Consider the following 19105-nt stretch of genomic DNA (forward strand, 5'->3'; position numbering starts at 1 on the left):
TCATAAGTGGATCCATTTGTTTCCTTTCGCACAAGGTTATTTATAGTTTTAAATTTTAAATTTGTTTTCATTTTATATTAGTTTTGACTTTTCAATTTCATTTTAGTTTATTTTTAGTTAGTTTTCAGAGTGCGTTTGCTAGTTTTAGTTTAGTTACAGTTTTTCAAAATTGTTAGTTTTAGTTTTTATATATTTAGTTTTAGTTTTAGTTTGTTTTTGTTCGGGCCAGGTATAATGTCTCAGAAGTATGTAGCTACATATACATACAAAATACATGGTTGGAGAACCGTGTAGGAATGGCCATCATGTTTAATGTTTAGCCTTTGCGCTACTTTAGTGAAGCAGTTGCAGCATAGCGCCATGTCCTTGAATGTCAAGTCTGTTCAATTTATATGGTTCAATGTCACGAAATTTGACGGAAATTCATGCCATCTCCTTTTTTCGGTAGTAATATATTAAATACTACATTATTAAAAACTAAAACTGAAATTAATTTACATTCATTTTTATTTTATTTATTTGTTTTTTAACCAGGGAATGTCATTTCAGTTTAGTTTTTCTTAAAGCATATTGATTTTCAGTTTCAGTTTACTATAAACTGCTTATTTTGGCTTTAGTTTCAGTTTTTAGTTTACTATAACCCTGCTCTAGCGTCAGTGAAATATCGCAACATTGTCTACTAGATGGATTCGCACAAAATGTGGTTCAGATAAATTTGTATCCTAATGACTTTGGTTTCCTTTGAATTATCAGCCCGGCATGTTGTTAGATTGCACTAAGATGAACCCTTTGTCCCCCTAATACAGATTTAATAATGTTGTATTGACTTGCATTAGATTTTACAGGAGTTTATGATATATTGAATACCCCACTGTGAGTTCTAATTTAAAGAAAAACACTTTTTACCTTCCGTATAAATGTCAAACAAGGTTGCTTACTTTAAATGTACATGTTGGGTTGTTTTACAATGTAAATCTTTCATAACATGTTTAAAATGCACTTGGTCAAACCTCAAATAGCATTTCTAAGAAGTGCTGAGAGGTACTGCCAACTCGCTCTGTTGTGTTTATCTCTCTATGAGATAGTTTCACACCTTCTTTTCTATTTGTGCTTTTCTGCTGAAAGTGTTGCACAGAAGGTGAACAGCGGGTGACAGACTCGCTGAACAGGAAGCCATATTCAGAGCATGTTCGACACAGAGCCTCAACCGATTCACACCACATGGTCTCATTTAACAGTACATCCCTTGTATTTCTGTGAAAAAGTAAATAATTCCTTATTCAGTTGTTTAACAATTTCAATTGTCTTCCATGTATTAACGTTTTCAGAATTAACCACCAACAGTTACAATAACCTTCACCTGCTTGATCCAGTTGGCTAACTGGGGTTTGGCCGAAGATCACCTCAAACAATGAGCGGAGGATGCTGCTTTTTCTTTTAGGCTTTTGTGCAGCAGTGTTTATATACAGTATCACAGAAACTGCAGGCTTTCTGCTCAAGAGACATGCTGCTTGTTGGCGTTTGTGTGCTTCAAAAAGGCAAAATGTAAACCTTATGTTCTTGTCAAATCATTTACTTCACAAGGGATCCTGCTAATGGATGGTTGTAGCAACATTTGTGTGTTTTACTTTCATTCACTAGCATTTTGAAAGACTTCTAACCAGCGGATGTTTGAATCAAAATACAAAATCATCGATACAATTGACATCAATGCATAAATTGGTACTGCAAGTATATCTGACGGATAGTTATGGAATGAAATGTCACTCCATAAGCGGACAGAAAATGTCTGAGTAACAATTTATTGATTAGGAAATTTTTTGTGCCCTCAAAATGAGCATTGTTACTGTATTTTGGAGCCATTAGTCTCTGATACTGTATCGGGGCTCTGCTATGAGCCCACTGACTGTACAGGAAGGTTATGAAGAATAATCATCATGAGTCACTGATAGTGTCTGATAGACTGATAAAAGGACACAACATGGATAATTCTCTACATTGCCTTCCCAGCTAACCTAAGCTTGTATGCACCGCGAACAAACAGCACACTCCTCTGGATGACTTGTGTAATGTCAAACTTGCCATATATACTGAATATATTACTCTTATGAAAAAATAATTTGCTAATACATTAGTGAAATATTATCAGCTGATGGCTACAAACCTACTAATTGTAAAATACTGCTGTTGATTTTGAATGTCTTTTTAGTATGGACCATGTGGAAGTGACATTTGATATTCAGTAGAAACATCCTAGTAGCCTAATGGTTAAGACACATATCATAGAACCACAACACCTCCTATTGATGTTTTCTGTCTGTTTCTATGCAGTAAACTATCACATAAAGACATAAATGCCAAAATGAGTATCATGAAAAAACGCACATCTGTAATTTCTGTTTTTACTTTAAAGTTTGTCCAGGAAAAAGACCAGCTTGAGATCAGATCTGACAATCATCGTATGATTTTAAGACACTTGGAAACCACCTAAAATTTTAATATCTTTATTTTGAACAAGTCACGATGTTGATATATGTAAGATTATTATCTGCCTCTGTGGTTTACTTTTTAGAGTTAACCATTATTTTAAAATAGGACAATAATCAGGATGTAACACTGTGAGCATATTTTAGACAAAATGTGAAATGACACAATGCAGGTGAACACTTTTTGCAAAAAAAAATATAGAGAGGCAAAGGTGGCGAAATTTAAAAAAAATAATTTATACAAAATTAAAAGTACTCATCTCGTCCAAAATAATCCCATTAACAGGGGAATTAACGGGTAGAGAAATTATACTGGAGGTAATCAAAATGCCTGTTTGTTCACAGGAGAAAGAAAGTTTGAAGGCTCAAAGAGAACTTCTCCTGGTGATGCAGGTTGGTCAAAGTTTGACAAAGGCTACGAAATGAGTTGAAACTGATTCATCACTGAATACCACTCACTGAGATTCACTATTCATCCAGCTAAGGTCCTTACAGAACAATCAGGCTCAATGTTCATATAGTTCCACATATTTCCACCTGTAAGAGTTCCAGTGCAACACTGTCCTCATCTGTTGGTGAAGGAGCAAAATACATCAGTCAATAAGGCATTATTAATCTTCCTTAATCGGCTGCATCTTCCTCATGAATTGACGGATTCAGAAACAGCAGCCAAAAGCCACCTCGGTAACGTTTAGGCTACCAAGTCCTGCAAGGAATATAATATTTTTTTGCTATCCAATGTCAACCAGACATTTTTTGTGTCATGTTTGTCCACACGATGTATGAGGTGACACACACAGTCCAAGTCACGGATCAGGAGCTCTGCGATAGGCCGGGCTTGGTGAATTTGCTCTGCAGGAACACTCTGGGAACACAAAGCCCCTCCTTTTTGTTGACCGTCTCTCTCAGGACGTAGTCGTTAGAAACAGACTGGAGGCCCGTCTCCGCAAACAGCTCAGCCAGGAACTCTGGAAGAAGATGAAAAAAGACACTTCAGAATGAGGAAACAAAAGGAAGGTTGAGGTTTTTCCTGCTGTCATAAATATCAAGAAATATGAATAGAAGATTCACACCCAGAAAAGAAAACGTCACTGTGTCCTTCCAATTTACAAAACAGCTGTAAAATTCACATAGTAAATATGTGAACTGTTGAATAATTAAATCAAGAACTTGCAGGTAGCTGTCTTTATACTATTTTCATATACACCACCCCTGAGGCAGACAAAGATCTGTTAGCTCTAGAAGTAAGTGTAGACGAGCTTACTGCTAGTTGCAAGCTCTCCACTTTTGTCTGTTAAGTAGTTAAAATATCTATCTATCTATCTATCTATCTATCTATCTATCTATCTATCTCAATGACACAAACAAACATACAAATGACTTTCCGGAAGTAATTTACTGACCTTTAGAGAAGAAGTATGACCTGGTTCCGTCTTGGCGGACGTAGAAGTTCTCCCCCAGCTTGCTGCCGGCTTTAAATCGGAGCATGGCGTGGTCGTTCAGGCCGTAGTCCCTGAACAGGACGATGCCTCCGGGCTTCAGCACCTTAAAGCCACATATGTTACATGCACCATTTGAACCTGCTTGTGGGCTACCGAAACATTTATTTGTACACACACTAGATTGTGTGTATATTAGGCATGTATATATGTGATTGTGTATTTTAGGGAGAAGAAAACTCCTAACGTCACTAAGAACTTTTTTCCGAAGGAACCCCAGAGTGAGTTTTCCCCCCTGGCTGTCTATGCACTTACCCTGCTGATGTTCTGCAAAACCAGCTTCATCTTGTCAGGGTGGACGGCCGACAGGACAAAGATGAGAGTGATGACGTCCACGCTGCCCTCGGGCACGTTTTCCCTCAGATCATCTTTAGTTAAGTCGCACTGGAAGGCACAGCAGCGTTCAGGGCAGTACAGAGGATTTTGCTGTCGACAGAAGGCAGATAAAGTGGTTTTATTTTAATTATCATTACAGCATTGTGTCATTATTAAGACATCAAATCATCCAGCAGAACTGGTCATCAGCCAGCAGTATGAGACTTCTCAGTGAGTGTTAAGCTACGTGTCACTAGACAAGAGCCTGGAGCTCATTTGACTGTCAAAAGTGAAACAAATATTAGATATAGATTTGATGGACAGATATCTTACTTTGACAAATTCAACAGCTCGCGGTGAGAAGTCACAGGCGTAAACAAAGATGTTGAGGTCATCCTCCAGCAGAGGGAAGATGCAATTTCCTACACCGCAGCCGGCCTCCAGCAGCACCAGCCTCTGGGACTCAAACTGCAAACCAGGCAGGACAAAGACATCACTAACAAATGACCACACAAATATCAGTTTAGTCATGTCTGACCCTGCACAGCTCCAAATGATGGGAGCCTGAGTAGTAACACTTTGATCCAGAATTGAAACTTGTTTTGCCAACTGTGTTTTGAAAGGAGCAAGTTGAGAAATGGATCTTTTGTAACTGTTCCAGCTTTCCTCCACAAAATTCACAGTGGTATGTGTAAGTTGGAAATGTAAGGAACTATATTGCTGATTGATGGATTATTTATATGCCGAATTTATCTGGAGACCTTAACGCTTTTGCTATATCTCATGTTATGTTCATCAAGTTTGTAATTTTGTGGATGAGCAAAGTCTCACAAAAATGCATATTTTTGAATGAAGTTTGGCGAGATGTTTTTTTCCGAAACATGAAAAACCATATGCATCAGAGCTATTTTAACCCACAAGAAGAAATGACAGTTATACAACTCATTACTTAAAAGAACTCTTATGGTAAAATAAAAACAAGTGGGATTTAACAGGACGAAATCCGATACATGTTGGTCTCTTGTGATGCAACGTTTAGTGTTCTTGGTTTCCTCATGCACATACGATACGATACAATTTTATTGTCAGTTTGCACTGAAATTCATTTTGCATCCATAGGCAGCTCAGTTTGAGAAAAAGTACACATACAATAGACAAACTGTTACCATAGAATATGGTAAATATTACGACTTTTTCTCATAAAGTTGTGACTTTATTCTCGTAATATGACTTTTTTTCTTGTAAAGTTATGACTTTATTCTCATTATATTACAACTTTTTGTCTCGTAAAGTTATGACTTTATTCTTGTAATATTACGACTTTTTTTCTTGTAAAGTTATGACTTTATTCTCATTATATTACAACTTTTGTCTTGTAAAGTTATGACTTTATTCTCGTAATATTTCGACTTTTTTCTCGTAAAGTTATGACTTTTTTTCTCGTAAGGTTATGACATTATTCTTGTAATATTACGACTTTTTGTCTCGTAAAGTTATGACTTTATTCTTGTAATATTATGACTTTTTTTCTTGTAAAGTTATGACTTTATTCTCATTATATTACAACTTTTGTCTTGTAAAGTTATGACTTTATTCTCGTTATATTACGACTTTTTTCTCGTAAAGTTATGACTTTATTCTTGTAATAATACAACTTTTTTTCTCTTAAAGTTTTGACTTTATTCTCGTAATATTACGACTTTTTTCTCTTAAAGTTGTGACTTTATTCTCGAAATCTCTGATTTGTTTTCCCTCAATGTGGCCCCATACTTCACTGCAAATGTTTTGCGGCTCCACACAGATTTTTCTTTCTTTTTTTTTCTTCCTAAAATGTCTCTTTTGATCGTAAAGGTTGCTGAGCCCTGATGTAAGGGATCAGAAGAGATGCTGTTGGCCAGCCTGAGCATCCTCTTATTGTGATCTGCTTGAAAGTCGGCTGTCACAGGTTGGCCAATGATCTTGTACAGGTGTGACGTTACTCTCTCTCTTCCTCACCTCTCTGCAGGCCTTGAGCTCTTCAAACTCCCTGGTGGTCCAGTGTCTGTCCTTGAAGAAGTTCGTGGTGTTTCTTTTGTAAAACAAGTCCCAGTTTTTCTGAGCTTCTTTCTCCAACTTCATCAGTTTGAAGTCGGACACCAGAGGAGTCCTCTCATCTCCTCTGAGTCTGTCCAGCTGCTCCTCCTGCTGGGTTGATAAACCTCTGGAGGTGTCATCTTCTTCAGGAGGAGTTGTTTTAACATCACCATGGCAACTCTCATTCTTAGACAAAGACATGATGCTTTTAGAGCCTCTGTTTCCTCCCAGTTTCTGCCAGTAACGTTACTATGTACTGGTTAATTCATGGGAAACAACATTCTTTACAAGTTAAGTTATTTTGATTATAAAATACCTTAAAATTAACAAAGTTTTAAAAAACGTGCGACTGGTTGCATTTGTGTCCACATTTGGCGTCCATGCTGTCCGTGAATGAAATTCGTCCGTGCTATTTGTTTCCTTTTCTTTCCTTTTCTTTCCATTGGTTCCGCTGCTCTACTGAATTAAAATACATTACACATCATCACGTAATTATCTAATTTGATGTGTAGTAAATTTTTCAAAAAGCTTTTCAATATTTCATCGTAATCATCGTGTCTCCAATTTGTGATAAATGTAAATCAAATGATGGTACATTGCTGCATTTATTTTGGGACTGTCCATTAATTTATCAGTTTTGGTCAAGAATTTTTTTCTTTTTTCTGGGGTTTATCAAAGCACCAAATATAAATCACACTAAAAAGCTATACAAAAAAGATATTTTTGGGAGATATATACCTATATGTGTATATATATAGGTATATATATATACCTATATGTATATATATATATATATATATATATATATACTCAAACATATATAAACATATATATGGTTGAGGTAGAGTTGTGATAAGGGTTGGTTATATCTATTTTTTAACCTCGGATGGATAGGTGGGTTGTAAATAAACTTGGGATGCTGTTCATATATTTAATTTAGGATGTAAATAAATCTGGGATAATTTATATATTATATTATATTATTATTCTATGATATGTGAGTTATTAGAGGAGAAGTGAGAAAGGGGTAGGGAAATATAAGTTTTACTTCTTCCTACTCCCATTCGGACACTAATACTCTTGTTTTGCTTGTTATTATTTTTGTATCTGTCTTTCAGTCATTCATTCATAAATAAATTAATTGTCGGTGACATTTGATAGCCGGACCGAAAAAAGCGAAAGAGGAAGTGTCCGGAAGTGACGCAAGGGATGTTTTGCTAACGTGTTAGCTACCAGCAGGCTAACTTTTGTTTATTTTATACTTCTTATTCTAATCGGCCCTGAAGTTGCACCTCAAAACTCGGATTTTTAAGGAATATATTTGACATAAATGTGAATATTCAACACGTGTAAAGAAGCAATGAACGGGAGCACGAATCCGCTGCTGGACAAAGAGGAGCATGTGTTGAAGCTCGGAGAAAGCTTCGAGAAGAGGCCGAAGTCTTCCTTCCACACGATCAGATGTGAGTCTGTGATTATGTGGTGAATGTGGTCATTTGCATAGAAAGATATCGTCACACCCACTGCCTGCTGTAAGGCGACTGTGTACTCTAATGCAACTCGAGTTGTGGATAAGTAAAGTGGGCGTACTGCTCCTTATCACGATCAAGATGTTTGTTGTCACGCCGGTTATACTGGCACAAACGTTATATTACATTTACATTACAATTATAAAAGGAAATACTTTGTACAAAGACATATTAATAACATATATTAAGAACATATACAGTATAAGATGTGTTTTTGTGTGAGAAGGTGTCGTATGAATTATCTAATTAGTGCTTAACTGCAGGTTTTGGACACAAATATGTTGATTCATGCCATTACTGCCTATACTTGTTTACAAGTTGCTTGATGTGCACTTTGGACAGGACACTGGTTTATGTACAAGATGCATGAATAAGGACCAGTAGCTTGATATAGAAATTAAAAAAACATAATCCCCTCTTCTTGTTTGTGAGTGTGATGGCAGTTTCTGTTAAAACAAAACACAAACCAACTTGTCTTTCAAGTAAATGTAATAAAAAAAAGCATATATTAATAAGAATGATCTGCAGATGGACTCACAAGCACAGCCACCTGATGAGTGGGCTGTGGCAAGTGAGCCTTGAACACAAAAACAGTCAGGCCTTTATACATACTGATACAAAACACACACAGATAAGTGCAGTCATGAAAAAATAGTAAAGTGAATCATAATCCACACACATCACTTTGGAAGTCAAAAAGAGAGAAGAAAGGGAGGAAAGCAGCATATACACTCACCGGCCACTTTATTAGGCACACTTGTTCAATTGCTTGTTAACACAAATAGCTAATCAGCCAATCACATGGCAGCAACTCAATGCATTTAGGCATCTAGACGTGGTGAAGACGACTTGCTGAAGTTCAAACCGAGCATCAGAATGGGGAAGAAAGGGGATTTAAGTGACTTTGAACGTGGCATGGTTGTTGGTGCCAGACGGGCTGGTCTGAGGATTTCAAAAACTGCTGATCTACTGGGATTTTCACGCATAAACCATCTCTAGGGTTTACAGAGGATGGTCCCAACAAGAGAACATATCCAGTGAGCGGCAGTTGTGTGGACGGAAATGCCTTGTTGATGTCAGAGGTCAGAGGAGAATGGGCAGAGTGGTTGGAGATGATAGAAAGGCAACAGTAACTCAAATAACCACTCGTTACAACCAAGGTATGCAGAATACCATCTCTGAACGCACAACACGTCCAACCTTGAAGCAGATGGGCTACAGCAGCACCCGGTACTAGCACCGGCCACTTTATTAGGTACAAGGTGTACCTAATAAAGTGGCCGGTGAGTGTATAGCCTCTGATTGAGTGGAAGCGATTGCACCTGAGGGAGGCGGTTCCTTTCCAGACAGGAACGTTTGTTCTATCCTCCCTGCCTCAGGTGTGGTCATATGATCTCTTTCTATGGACTTTGAACAGGGATGCTTTTACATAGTTTGTCCATCAGAGTTTATTTTTAATTGCAAAATGTCCCTATAAGTATATATCATGGTCACAATTCTTATCAAAAAATGTTTGTGTTCATGTTAAAAAGAGAATAGTGGCTGATACATCATTATCGGATTGACATTGCGGTCTGACATCTGACAAGTTACAATAGATATGCAGTTTTATCCAGAAACTTTAAAAAATGCGTGGCAAGCCCATTCTTCATTTTTGGGTTATTTTGCATTGTCTACATTTGACCAGCACCTGACCCAGTTACACTGCTGCTCTGCATTGGACTTTTGTTTTTTGTCCTCTTGATTTACATCTACCCAACACCTTTCCTTTGCAGATGACTTCAAACCAGCATCTATCGACACAAGCTGCGAGGGAGAGCTACAAGTTGGGAAAGGAGAAGAAGTTACCATCACGTTACCTCACATTCCGGTGAGACTGTCTGTTGTTGTCGTCCTCTGGGTCACTGATTGTTTACCAGCCTGAGCAAAGTCTTTCTGTAAAGATAGCAGAGCAGGAAATCTTTTATTTTCTTCCCCTGTAAGTGGTTACAAATTCACCGGACACCTAAACTATTTCTCCAACCCATTAACTTTAATTGCAATAGAGAAAATCCCCAAAAACAAGCAAATAGAAATGTTTTGAAAATAATTATGTGAATTTTATTGTTTTGTGAATTAAAAAGATTGATGTTTGAACTCCATGTTCACTTATAATCAATCACTATGATAAAGAAACATTTCAATTTCAGACTATTGTTGTTCTTCCAGGGCTCCACGCCTCCGATGACGGTATTCAAAGGAAACAAGCGTCCGTACCAGAAGGACTGCGTGCTCATCATTAACCACGACACCGGGGAGTTTGTACTGGAGAAGCTGAGCAGCAGCATCCAAGTGAAGAAAACCAGGTGAGAGGTCAAAGATCTTGTTTGGTCTCACCAATTCCATTCACAACTTTTTAGTCGTCAGAATTTTATATTGTCTGTGTATTTTGTTAGATTTCTTTGGCTCCATCTTTTGGATGTTGAATATTACTACACTGATTTCAACAGAGATTTGCTGGGAAAAAAAAGTAGTCTATGTATTTTGGGGTACAGACAATCGTTTAAATTAAACTTTCAGAATCTCCCCCCAAGAGGACATTCCTGCAGTTAAGACCCATTTAGATCAAGAAGAGCTGCTGAAGCTCAGAAAGGACTAACAGTAGGTACATCGTCTTTGTTTGTACGTTTCAGGGCGGAGGGCAGCAGTAAGATCCAGGCACGGATCGAGCAGCAGTCGGTTCGGCCCAGCCAGCCCAGCCAGCCCAGCCAGCCCAGCCAGCCCAGCCAGCCCAGCCAGCCCAGCCAGCCCAGCCAGCCCAGCGCTCAGTTCCGGGCCCCCACCAAACCCGGAGCCGGGGTCAAGACCTCTCCATCTCCTTCTAAAGATAATCCCTCCCCAGAGCCTCAGCTCGATGACATCAAGAGAGGTAAAGAGCTCCAGCCACGACCAGAGCCCAACATAATCATAACACATGGAACATTAACACTATATAAACATTTGTTAGCAGATATAAGGACATTTTTTAAAGGGACAGTGTGTAGCATTTGAAGACATCTAGTGGTGTGGTTTCTTTGAGTGAAGCACACATTTTAAATATCTATATGGCAGTCGATCATCTTCATTTAATTGTGGGAAGTCAAAATCGTGATCGTGATTAAATATTCGATTAATTTTTGCGCCCTACGTATGATGTTTTAACAAATATTAGGATGAAAAGATGAGTAAGGAAGGGATGGAACATTTAAAAAAGATGTGAACCCTGCTGACTCCACGCTGCCCCCTGCTGTTGGCAGAGCTGCGAGCGGAGGTGGAGGTGATCGAGCAGATGAGCAGCAGCGGCAGCAGCAGCTCCTCCGACTCAGCCAGCGCCTCGGGGAGCGGCGACGACAGCAGCGACGGCGAGCACGACGCCCCCCGACCGCTCAGCCAGACCTCACCCAGCCGCCTACCCATGGCCAACGGAGGAGCCGACCGGCAGCAGCAGGGCAACAACCAGCTCATGAACACACTCCGTGAGTACCTCGTAGTATCGTAACCTGTATCGGGCGCGAGGCAGGGAAGGGAGGGCATACATGAGTTAAACATTTCTCCCATTTCCAGTTACATAGCATGTAAACACACATCAGTGTTCAGGCTGGTGGTGGACATCCAGATGCCACCTCAGTTCTCTGAGTCAGTATTTCTCCAATTATGGCAGGAAACTCGTCAATAAACAATGTTCTAACCTGTTTGTCTTCACAGGAAACGACCTCCAGCTCAGCGAGTCGGGTAGCGACAGTGATGACGACTGAACTCTGTTGGTCAGTCTCTCCCTCTCTCTCCACACTCCTCCTCATCCTCCTTTCTGCCTGGTTCGCTTGTTCCTTTGCTGTGATAGCTGACCCCAGCTGTATATCTTGGTTTGACTGTATTTTGGATTTAATTTTAGTATCTCCTTAAAGCTGGCCAGCCTGGAACTTTAAGAGTGTATTTTTTATTAGATGTATATTTTGTTTTGTATAGCGAGACTTTAGTAAAAGAAACTTTTACTTGAGAGGTTTGGAAGATTATATATTAGAGTGCACATACATATTTTCTGTACTTAGAGCAGCTAGTTTTATCTATTTGTATCATCTGTTTTTTGTTGGGTTTTGTCTTTATGGTAAGACAAGGAAGAGTCTTGTCTGCGGGAAGCTTCTCCACATCGTTGTCATGTTTTTATCAGTTTGCTATGAATACAAAAATTGCAGAATTGCACAGATAACCTGTGCAGCCTGCGCATCAGCAAGGAATCAAAGAAAAAACACATCCATTTAGTCATCTGCTTATCTAGTGTGTTGAGATCAGCGTGGAGCACAAAACAATCACCTGTACTCTGTGCTTTCCTAATCTCAACTTCATAATCGTTTGAAACGGTTTAGTTATGAATCTCACTTTTATTTATTAGAAATGAATTAAAAGGTCTTTTCTTGGGATTTGATGACAAGAAGGAAGAAGTTATCTGAGACCTAAATTAACTTTTAGGTTGCAGTTTTGGAATGATTTCACTTCAAGGTTTTGGCAGTATGAGTTCAGTTTAGACATTTAGTGACATCAATTTATAATAATCCATAACCTTTTATTTAGATTTGGCTAGTTTCTAATCTGATTTAAACCTCTGGCATCTAGGGCCACATTATAATGTGTTAAAAGCTGCATTTTGTGATTTTATCTTTTTACCACTAGGGGGCACAAAAGACCACAGAAACACAGACCTGATATGTATCAGCTAATAATGTTGTTATGGCTATAATGTGTTAGAAAACAGTTGAATGTAAGTTTGGTCTCCTCCAGATCCTCAGAGAAATATCTGGCTACAGTTGTTGATGAGAGATGAGAAACTCAAACATACGGTCAGTTAGTAGCTGGAGAATCAAAAACAATGAGTATTGGCTGTTATTGGCCGTGTTACCAAATGAAATAGAAGGCAGCAGCTTGACTGAACACTACATGCCCTGCATCAAACAAGAGGAGGAGTTAGTGATTTGCTAATGCATTTTCTCAGCTGTGTGTTGGAATCTCTCCGTCATTATTTCCTTCGCTCTCGTCCATGTCATAGTAAATCCCACTGACTCACAGTATAACCGGTTACAGTATCATAGTCGTTTTTCAGAGAATTACTGATATTAAAGCCCCCCATAGTCATTAATCAGTTCAAGTTAATCAAAGATGGTGATTACAGTTTCACATATCCATTAATAAAAAAACACCTGAAACTCAAATTATACAGGATTAACTCTGGAAAAGGGAGCTTTAGTTTCCTGTTGTTTTTTCAGAATCAATTTGTGTCACGTTTGTTTTGTCAGTCATGTCATTTTTCAATCGAACAGAGAATATCTTATTTTTGATCCCACATTTTCATATAATACTTATATTATAGGACCATTCCATGCCTTACAGCATCTCAGTTTGGAAATAAAGGTGAATGTGTCATTTTCTGAAAATGCCAAAGAGTTGAACTGCCCCTCATCACGTGCAGAGAACAGGAACCGTTAACAGTGTAACAGTGTCATGTCGGCGGCTAAATGTATTCATTTTGCTTTTTGTGTGTACGAGTATTGAAGTCAGTGATTGTTCCTCTTACCTGCAGGAGCCACTGGTGTTGGTGAATATCATTTGGTGCTGGTTGTAACAGTATATCATTATTAATGCAACACAACAAACCCACGGTCAAAAACATTACTGAAGAGTTTCATTGCAAAATGCCAAGACTTCATCTCAGCATTTATGTTTTTTCATCCTGACAAATTTAAACTCCAAAGGATGATCATTTTCGAGGATTGGTAAAAAACTTTTTGTAATTACAAAACATCAAATTTAAAAGGATGTTTCCTCCTTATTAATTAGACAACTTATCTGTTGTTAGAGTCCTGATCAACGAAGACATCTTTAGTTTATTTGTAGCAAGGACTTTGTTCTCGAGAGTGTACAGAATGTAAGGCTGCAACTAATAATTATTTTCATTATAGACTAGGGGGTATAAATCACAAGTTTCATCATGATACGATATATAAATGTTTTGTTCAACGATATATTTGCTGGTATCACAAAGTCTGCCACGACACAATTTCGATCTGATTCAATTCAGAGGCCTGCGGTCGATATGAGACGATATCATATTTCATATATATTCAACACAATTAGTTACATTTATATTAACTCACAAAAGCAACTAAATTATGATTTGACAATTTTATTACTGGACTCTTCCAGGCATTTAAATGAAATTGAAATTAAAAAAAATTTAGTCTTTTTAAATAAAAAATAGACCCCCTGTTGTTCACTATAATGTGCCACATTTCTCATGTTTAAGTGCAAATGTTTGTTTTTTTTAGTGGTGAAGAATTTAAAAATAAAGGCGTACCTTCAAAATGACGATATGTATCGATGTTTTCACTTTGCATCGATGATATTGGATCGTTAATCATAGAATTGATCCAGATCGATGTATCGTTACACCACCCCTATCATCCATTAATCTGCTGATCATTTTCTTTATTAATTGATTAGTGTGTCTAAAAAATGTCAGAACATAGTAAAAAAAAAAGAGCACCCTCACCAACAGTCTAAAACTCAAAATATTCAGTTACCATCATGGAAGACTAAGAAAGCCAGCAATTATTCACATATAAGAAGCAGTAGCTAGTGAACAACAACAAAATTGTCATTTTTAATTCAATAATAACTTAAAGAATTGATTATCATTGTGCTTGATCGGCATCTGCATCACAAAAATATCAAAATATCTGTATCTCACAACCTGCATCCTTCATTGGACATCCGCTCCTGGAAATGTTCACTGGGAAAAATATACTTGAATTAAAGTATGAAAGTGTTTTCTCTAAATATTTACTAATGAACATTATACATTTAAAAAAATGAAATGGTGTAACATTTTGGAATGAAACCCTTCAATCACACGTCAAATATTCAGTTTGGGAAACATATTGCTAAAATTATCTGCTATCGTACAAGAGGTATCTGTTGTTGTTGTTTTTGTTTTTTTTGTTGTTTTATATCATAGCCGTGTTTCTCCAAAGTGTCTTTAGACGACGTTCATCTTTGCTTTATGAGCTCACAGAACAGAAAAGAGACGATTGTGAGTTATAAGATGCCTGTAAATAGTTACTGACCCACCACACAGTACTCAAAACCAGAACAGTTTTAAGAATCCTACTTTTACCACAAAGTACCAGTTCACTATGTATTCTTCTACATGGGAAATGAACCATCAGCTAGAGGCACTTCAGTCTCATTTTCCTCTCTGGTATTCCCTCTGAAACACACTTGTGTTGTTGAATGGACTTTGTTGTATTTGGTTCTTTAGTTTTCATGTTTTTGTTTAGTGCTATGTTTATGTGAAATATGTTTGTACAAATTTGAAGTGTATTAAAAGTGTGCAAATGTATTTAAATGGATGTTTTTGCTCTTCATTGTGTGAATTTTTTTTTTTTTTCATATTGAGTGCTGATAACTCTAATTTCTTTTGTCTTAAAGGGGACATATCGTGAAAAACTCACTACTGTACATTTGGGTATCTGGAGTGTGTACCAACCCACAAACTGTGAAATATGACAACCCAGTCAGTTTTTTGTGGGCTGCCTAGATAAAAAAAAAATGTGATTCAACAAGCCATTCAGATCTGGCTGCCCTTCCTATGTCACCATGCAGGCTCATTAGAATATACGGCCCTCGCAAAGAACGTATATTGATAAGAAGTGACCAGCAGCAGAGCTACGCTTCCGCCATTTTGGACTGAAAGCGACTACTTGACTCCAGTAAAACATCCGCATACAAAGTGCCGTACATGTTAGCTAAGGGGCATGTGTTTGGGAAGTAGTGAGCATACGACTGTACGACGATTATACAGCATGATGTTTGCAAACAATCAAATCAATCAATCAAAATCAATTTATGGGTAATTCATTTAATTGTGAACCAGGAAATATAAAGAGTGAACGTAAGGAGAGATTGGGGTTGATGGGTGGATGGGTGGATCTTAAAATACCGGACTTTCACCCAGGAGACCGGCGTTCATGTCCCCTGTGAAACCAGAAGTCAACGTTGCTTTATTTGTCACTTAACTTCCGTAACAGAGTTATTTTAAGCCAGAGCACAATCTTTTCCTTCTTAACTTAACTAAGTAGTTTTGTTGCCTAAACCTAAGGAAGTTGTTTTCTGTGAATTTTGAAAAGACTATGCATGTCATGAGTGGAAATTGATACGTGTTGCTGCACATTCGTAGGAAAGCGAACGAAAAAGGAGGAATAACTTTTTCGGTAACCCTTTAATTTACAGGCCGTTAATAACGGAGATTACAGCATCGTATCAATGTCACATGGGGGCCACAAGAACTGAGTTTGGTCAGCTTGTGTTCACTCCTACAAGCTTCTAATGACGGTAGAGAGCCTTCCAATTGTCGTCCATGAATAAAGTTAATCCGAAAGTAAATTAAATACATACCACATAACCACAATGTCCACGGTTCAATTCTCTAGCCGGGATACTTTGTTGCATGTCATCCTGAACTCTGTCTCTCCACACATTTCCTGCCACTCTCTACACTGAATGTCAAAATAATCTTCAATACAGCTTTACAATATTTTCAACTGGAGCTGCAGGAAAAAAAAACAACCTTTAACTGGTCCTTGAAACTTTAGGGCAGAGTTTTCCAACTTTCTTTTTGCTTCTAACACTCAAAGCCTCTGGACACCCACACAGGTGTTTTCACTTACTGTGGCTGATTAGACATCTGCTCGGGTTGGTTAGACCTCTGTTCATCTACCAATGAGAATGATAAAGGTGTAATTTGTCCCGCCTTAAGATAACAGGAGACTCAGGAAGATGTCACTCTATACTATACATGCCCACTAATCAGCCAGCTTAACTAAAAACACCTGTGTGGATGTACAGAGGCATTATTATGAAGCTATCTTGGCGTTCCAACGCTCACACTATCATACTATTTAATATGCTAGAAAAATATTTAGTATGTCCAAATACATAGCATGTCAAATGCAGTATGCTAAAGATACCAGGATGTCCTACTACATACAGTCACATTTTGCAGTATGCAAGCCAGTATGCAAGCCAGCATGCTTTTCTGGCTATTCTGACCCACAATCCTCTGCACACATCAACAGCAAAAAAGCTGGAGTTATATCCTGTTTATAGCACTTATTTGTGTCTCATTAAATCAGTCGTACATACATTACTGCCAACTTCTATCTCTGGACATGTTGCTACAGTGTTTGTATGCACAAAGGAGTAATGCATTGTTATCAACTGGTATAGCTAACAATAGCTAACAATGGCTAACCTGGCTGGAGCAAACCCCATTAAGTTTCCTGACTTGTACTGGAAAGCGGTCAACGTCGGTGTGACGTCATTCCCTGCTCCGACTTCTGATTTCCGAGGTCAATGGAACGCACGGTGAGCAAGAGGGTCAACATTCAAGGCGTATGTTATGAGGAAGTAGTATGTCCCAATTGTATGCATACTGCATGCAACAGTACGTACTTTGTAAGGACAGCAACAGTCTGTACTAAAAGTAAAAAAATATATATGCAATTTGGAACGTAGCTATTTCCTCGTAACCCCTCGTCAGAGTTTGCATGTCTGTAGGTTGTAAGCAGTTCAATTGAAGAGTGATTTTCCACCTCTCAGATTGTTTAATTTGAATCCTTTTCAGAGGCCTGAAAGAGAAAAACAGTATTTCACAAGATAAAAGCAAAGGTTAGAGAAAAGTCTGCAAAATAAACATTATTTTGAGAATTTCGTTGTTTCCTTTTTTTTCTTATCATCAAATTAAAGGACAAGGGGCTTTGCTCAAAGGTACAAGTAGATGCCTTCCAGATGCCTCCAGTTCCTTTGGGGATTTGAACCAGCAACCTTCGGGTCTTCTTTGACAATTATTAAAAGTTTTAACACTGAGGAAAGTAAAGACAGCACTCAGAAATGAACTTCGATAAAAGATTATATTGCTGGTCTTAAATAATTAATCGTCAAGTGAAACATATGCTTAGTTGAACACCTTCAGTTTGATACGAACCACAACAACCTGTACACGGAGCATATTACAATACAGTACTTTTTCCCTGCGATGGTGCAACAACTGAGTCACATTTGGGCATTTCTCTTCAAACAGTAACACAAAAGTACACAACAAATACATAAATAGCTTTTTGTTTCCCTTTAAATCATTTATAACGCAATTATATTCATGATTCTGGCTCTTGCTACGACATGTCATTCGACCGATATATAAATTAACATCAACGACAAATAATAATAATAATAATAATAATAATAATAATAATAATAATTAGAACAATAATAATATAAAAGCTGTCTGTCTTTCATATAAATCTGGCTAGCTTACAGTATGAAATGATGGAACACGAGGGAAGTTTGATATGATGCATCAGAGAGTTTCTCCGCTTTGAATCTCCTTATTCCAAATGCAGATGCTCAGTTTCTCACTTTAGAGAGTCTGTGAGAGGTATTTGGACGCCGTGTTGGCTCCAGCTGGAGTCCACTGGCCCAAATAGTTTCCTGAGGGTCCATGGCAGCGTGGACAAATGTTCCTCAGAAGGTCGAAAATCTCCAAATAGGGCCCCTGAGTTTTCTCCTGGGAGTTCAGTTCTTCCTCTACAGGACTGATATTAGCGCCTCCGGTGGCGGTGACTGGTATCGTGACAGTACATGCGAGGATCAGCCTCCCATCCACGGAGTTTCCGGTACTATCACCTTAGCTTGTATCTCTAACGTCAGATAGATCTGGACCCTGAGTACCGTGTCGCATCTGATCTGTCAATTTGTAACCCTTTTTGCGTCCTCCCAAACTCTCCTCGGTTTGTTTGGCGCCCTAATTGTGATACTATAAATGACCGTCCCCAACCTAACCACCTACCCCCCCCCCTCCCCACCTCCCCCCAGGGTCACAAGGGTCACCGGCCGGGGCAGGCTGTGGGTTTGATGCAGCGTCCCTGGAACAGCACCAGGTTGGCGGGGCAGTGGCAGCCGGCCACGCAGGGCTTGTGGCACGGTCCGATCTCGTTCCAGTTGTCGCAGGTTTTGGTGCAGCCCGGTCCGCAGGTGTCGTACACCGCGCCGTGTTTACACTGGGTGGCTGAAGGGAGGAAGAGAAGGTGAAAAAAATCCAATCAATCAGTTGTAATAATGTTGATGTGAATCTGGACTA

At 38.5% G+C, this 19105-nt stretch overlaps 3 protein-coding genes across 3 annotated transcripts in view; 1 reads left to right on the forward strand and 2 right to left on the reverse strand.

The window, feature by feature from the left end:
• Positions 1 to 2386: 2386 nt before the first annotated feature.
• mettl6 (methyltransferase 6, methylcytidine) lies at positions 2387 to 6780 on the reverse strand. Its single transcript, XM_074652961.1, has 5 exons — positions 6296 to 6780; positions 4634 to 4768; positions 4241 to 4411; positions 3890 to 4031; positions 2387 to 3454 (listed from the first exon to the last, which is right to left on the reverse strand). Exons 1-5 carry the CDS (start codon positions 6572 to 6574, stop codon positions 3300 to 3302), a joined length of 882 nt encoding a protein of 293 aa, XP_074509062.1. The 5' UTR covers positions 6575 to 6780; the 3' UTR covers positions 2387 to 3299.
• Positions 6781 to 7547: 767 nt separating this feature from the next.
• On the forward strand, positions 7548 to 15310 carry eaf1 (ELL associated factor 1). The gene is made up of 6 exons (XM_074652983.1): positions 7548 to 7836; positions 9678 to 9772; positions 10111 to 10247; positions 10575 to 10810; positions 11178 to 11396; positions 11626 to 15310. Exons 1-6 carry the CDS (start codon positions 7734 to 7736, stop codon positions 11673 to 11675), a joined length of 840 nt encoding a protein of 279 aa, XP_074509084.1. The 5' UTR covers positions 7548 to 7733; the 3' UTR covers positions 11676 to 15310.
• Positions 13643 to 19105, reverse strand: part of bmper (BMP binding endothelial regulator) — a 37937-nt gene continuing 32474 nt past the window's right edge. Inside the window, exon 16 of the mRNA XM_074652977.1 lies at positions 13643 to 19033. Coding sequence (XP_074509078.1) covers positions 18852 to 19033 — 182 coding nt within the window. The 3' untranslated portion in view covers positions 13643 to 18851. The remainder of the gene's footprint in view (positions 19034 to 19105) is intronic.

The sequence above is a fragment of the Sebastes fasciatus genome, chromosome 12 (genome assembly GCF_043250625.1).
Source record: "Sebastes fasciatus isolate fSebFas1 chromosome 12, fSebFas1.pri, whole genome shotgun sequence".
NCBI classification, from domain to species: Eukaryota; Metazoa; Chordata; class Actinopteri; order Perciformes; family Sebastidae; genus Sebastes; species Sebastes fasciatus.

Coding starts and splice junctions, on each gene's coding strand:
- mettl6 (XM_074652961.1), bottom strand. CDS start 6,574: ATGTCTTTGTCTAAGAATGAGAGTTGCCATGGTGATGTTAAAACAACT. Junction 4,769..6,295: donor AGCTCAAGGCCTGCAGAGAG/GTGAGGAAGAGA, acceptor CCTGGTTTGCAG/TTTGAGTCCCAGAGGCTGGT. Junction 4,412..4,633: donor GAGCTGTTGAATTTGTCAAA/GTAAGATATCTG, acceptor TTCTGTCGACAG/CAAAATCCTCTGTACTGCCC.
- eaf1 (XM_074652983.1), top strand. CDS start 7,734: ATGAACGGGAGCACGAATCCGCTGCTGGACAAAGAGGAGCATGTGTTG. Junction 7,837..9,677: donor TTCCTTCCACACGATCAGAT/GTGAGTCTGTGA, acceptor TTTCCTTTGCAG/ATGACTTCAAACCAGCATCT. Junction 11,397..11,625: donor CCAGCTCATGAACACACTCC/GTGAGTACCTCG, acceptor TTGTCTTCACAG/GAAACGACCTCCAGCTCAGC.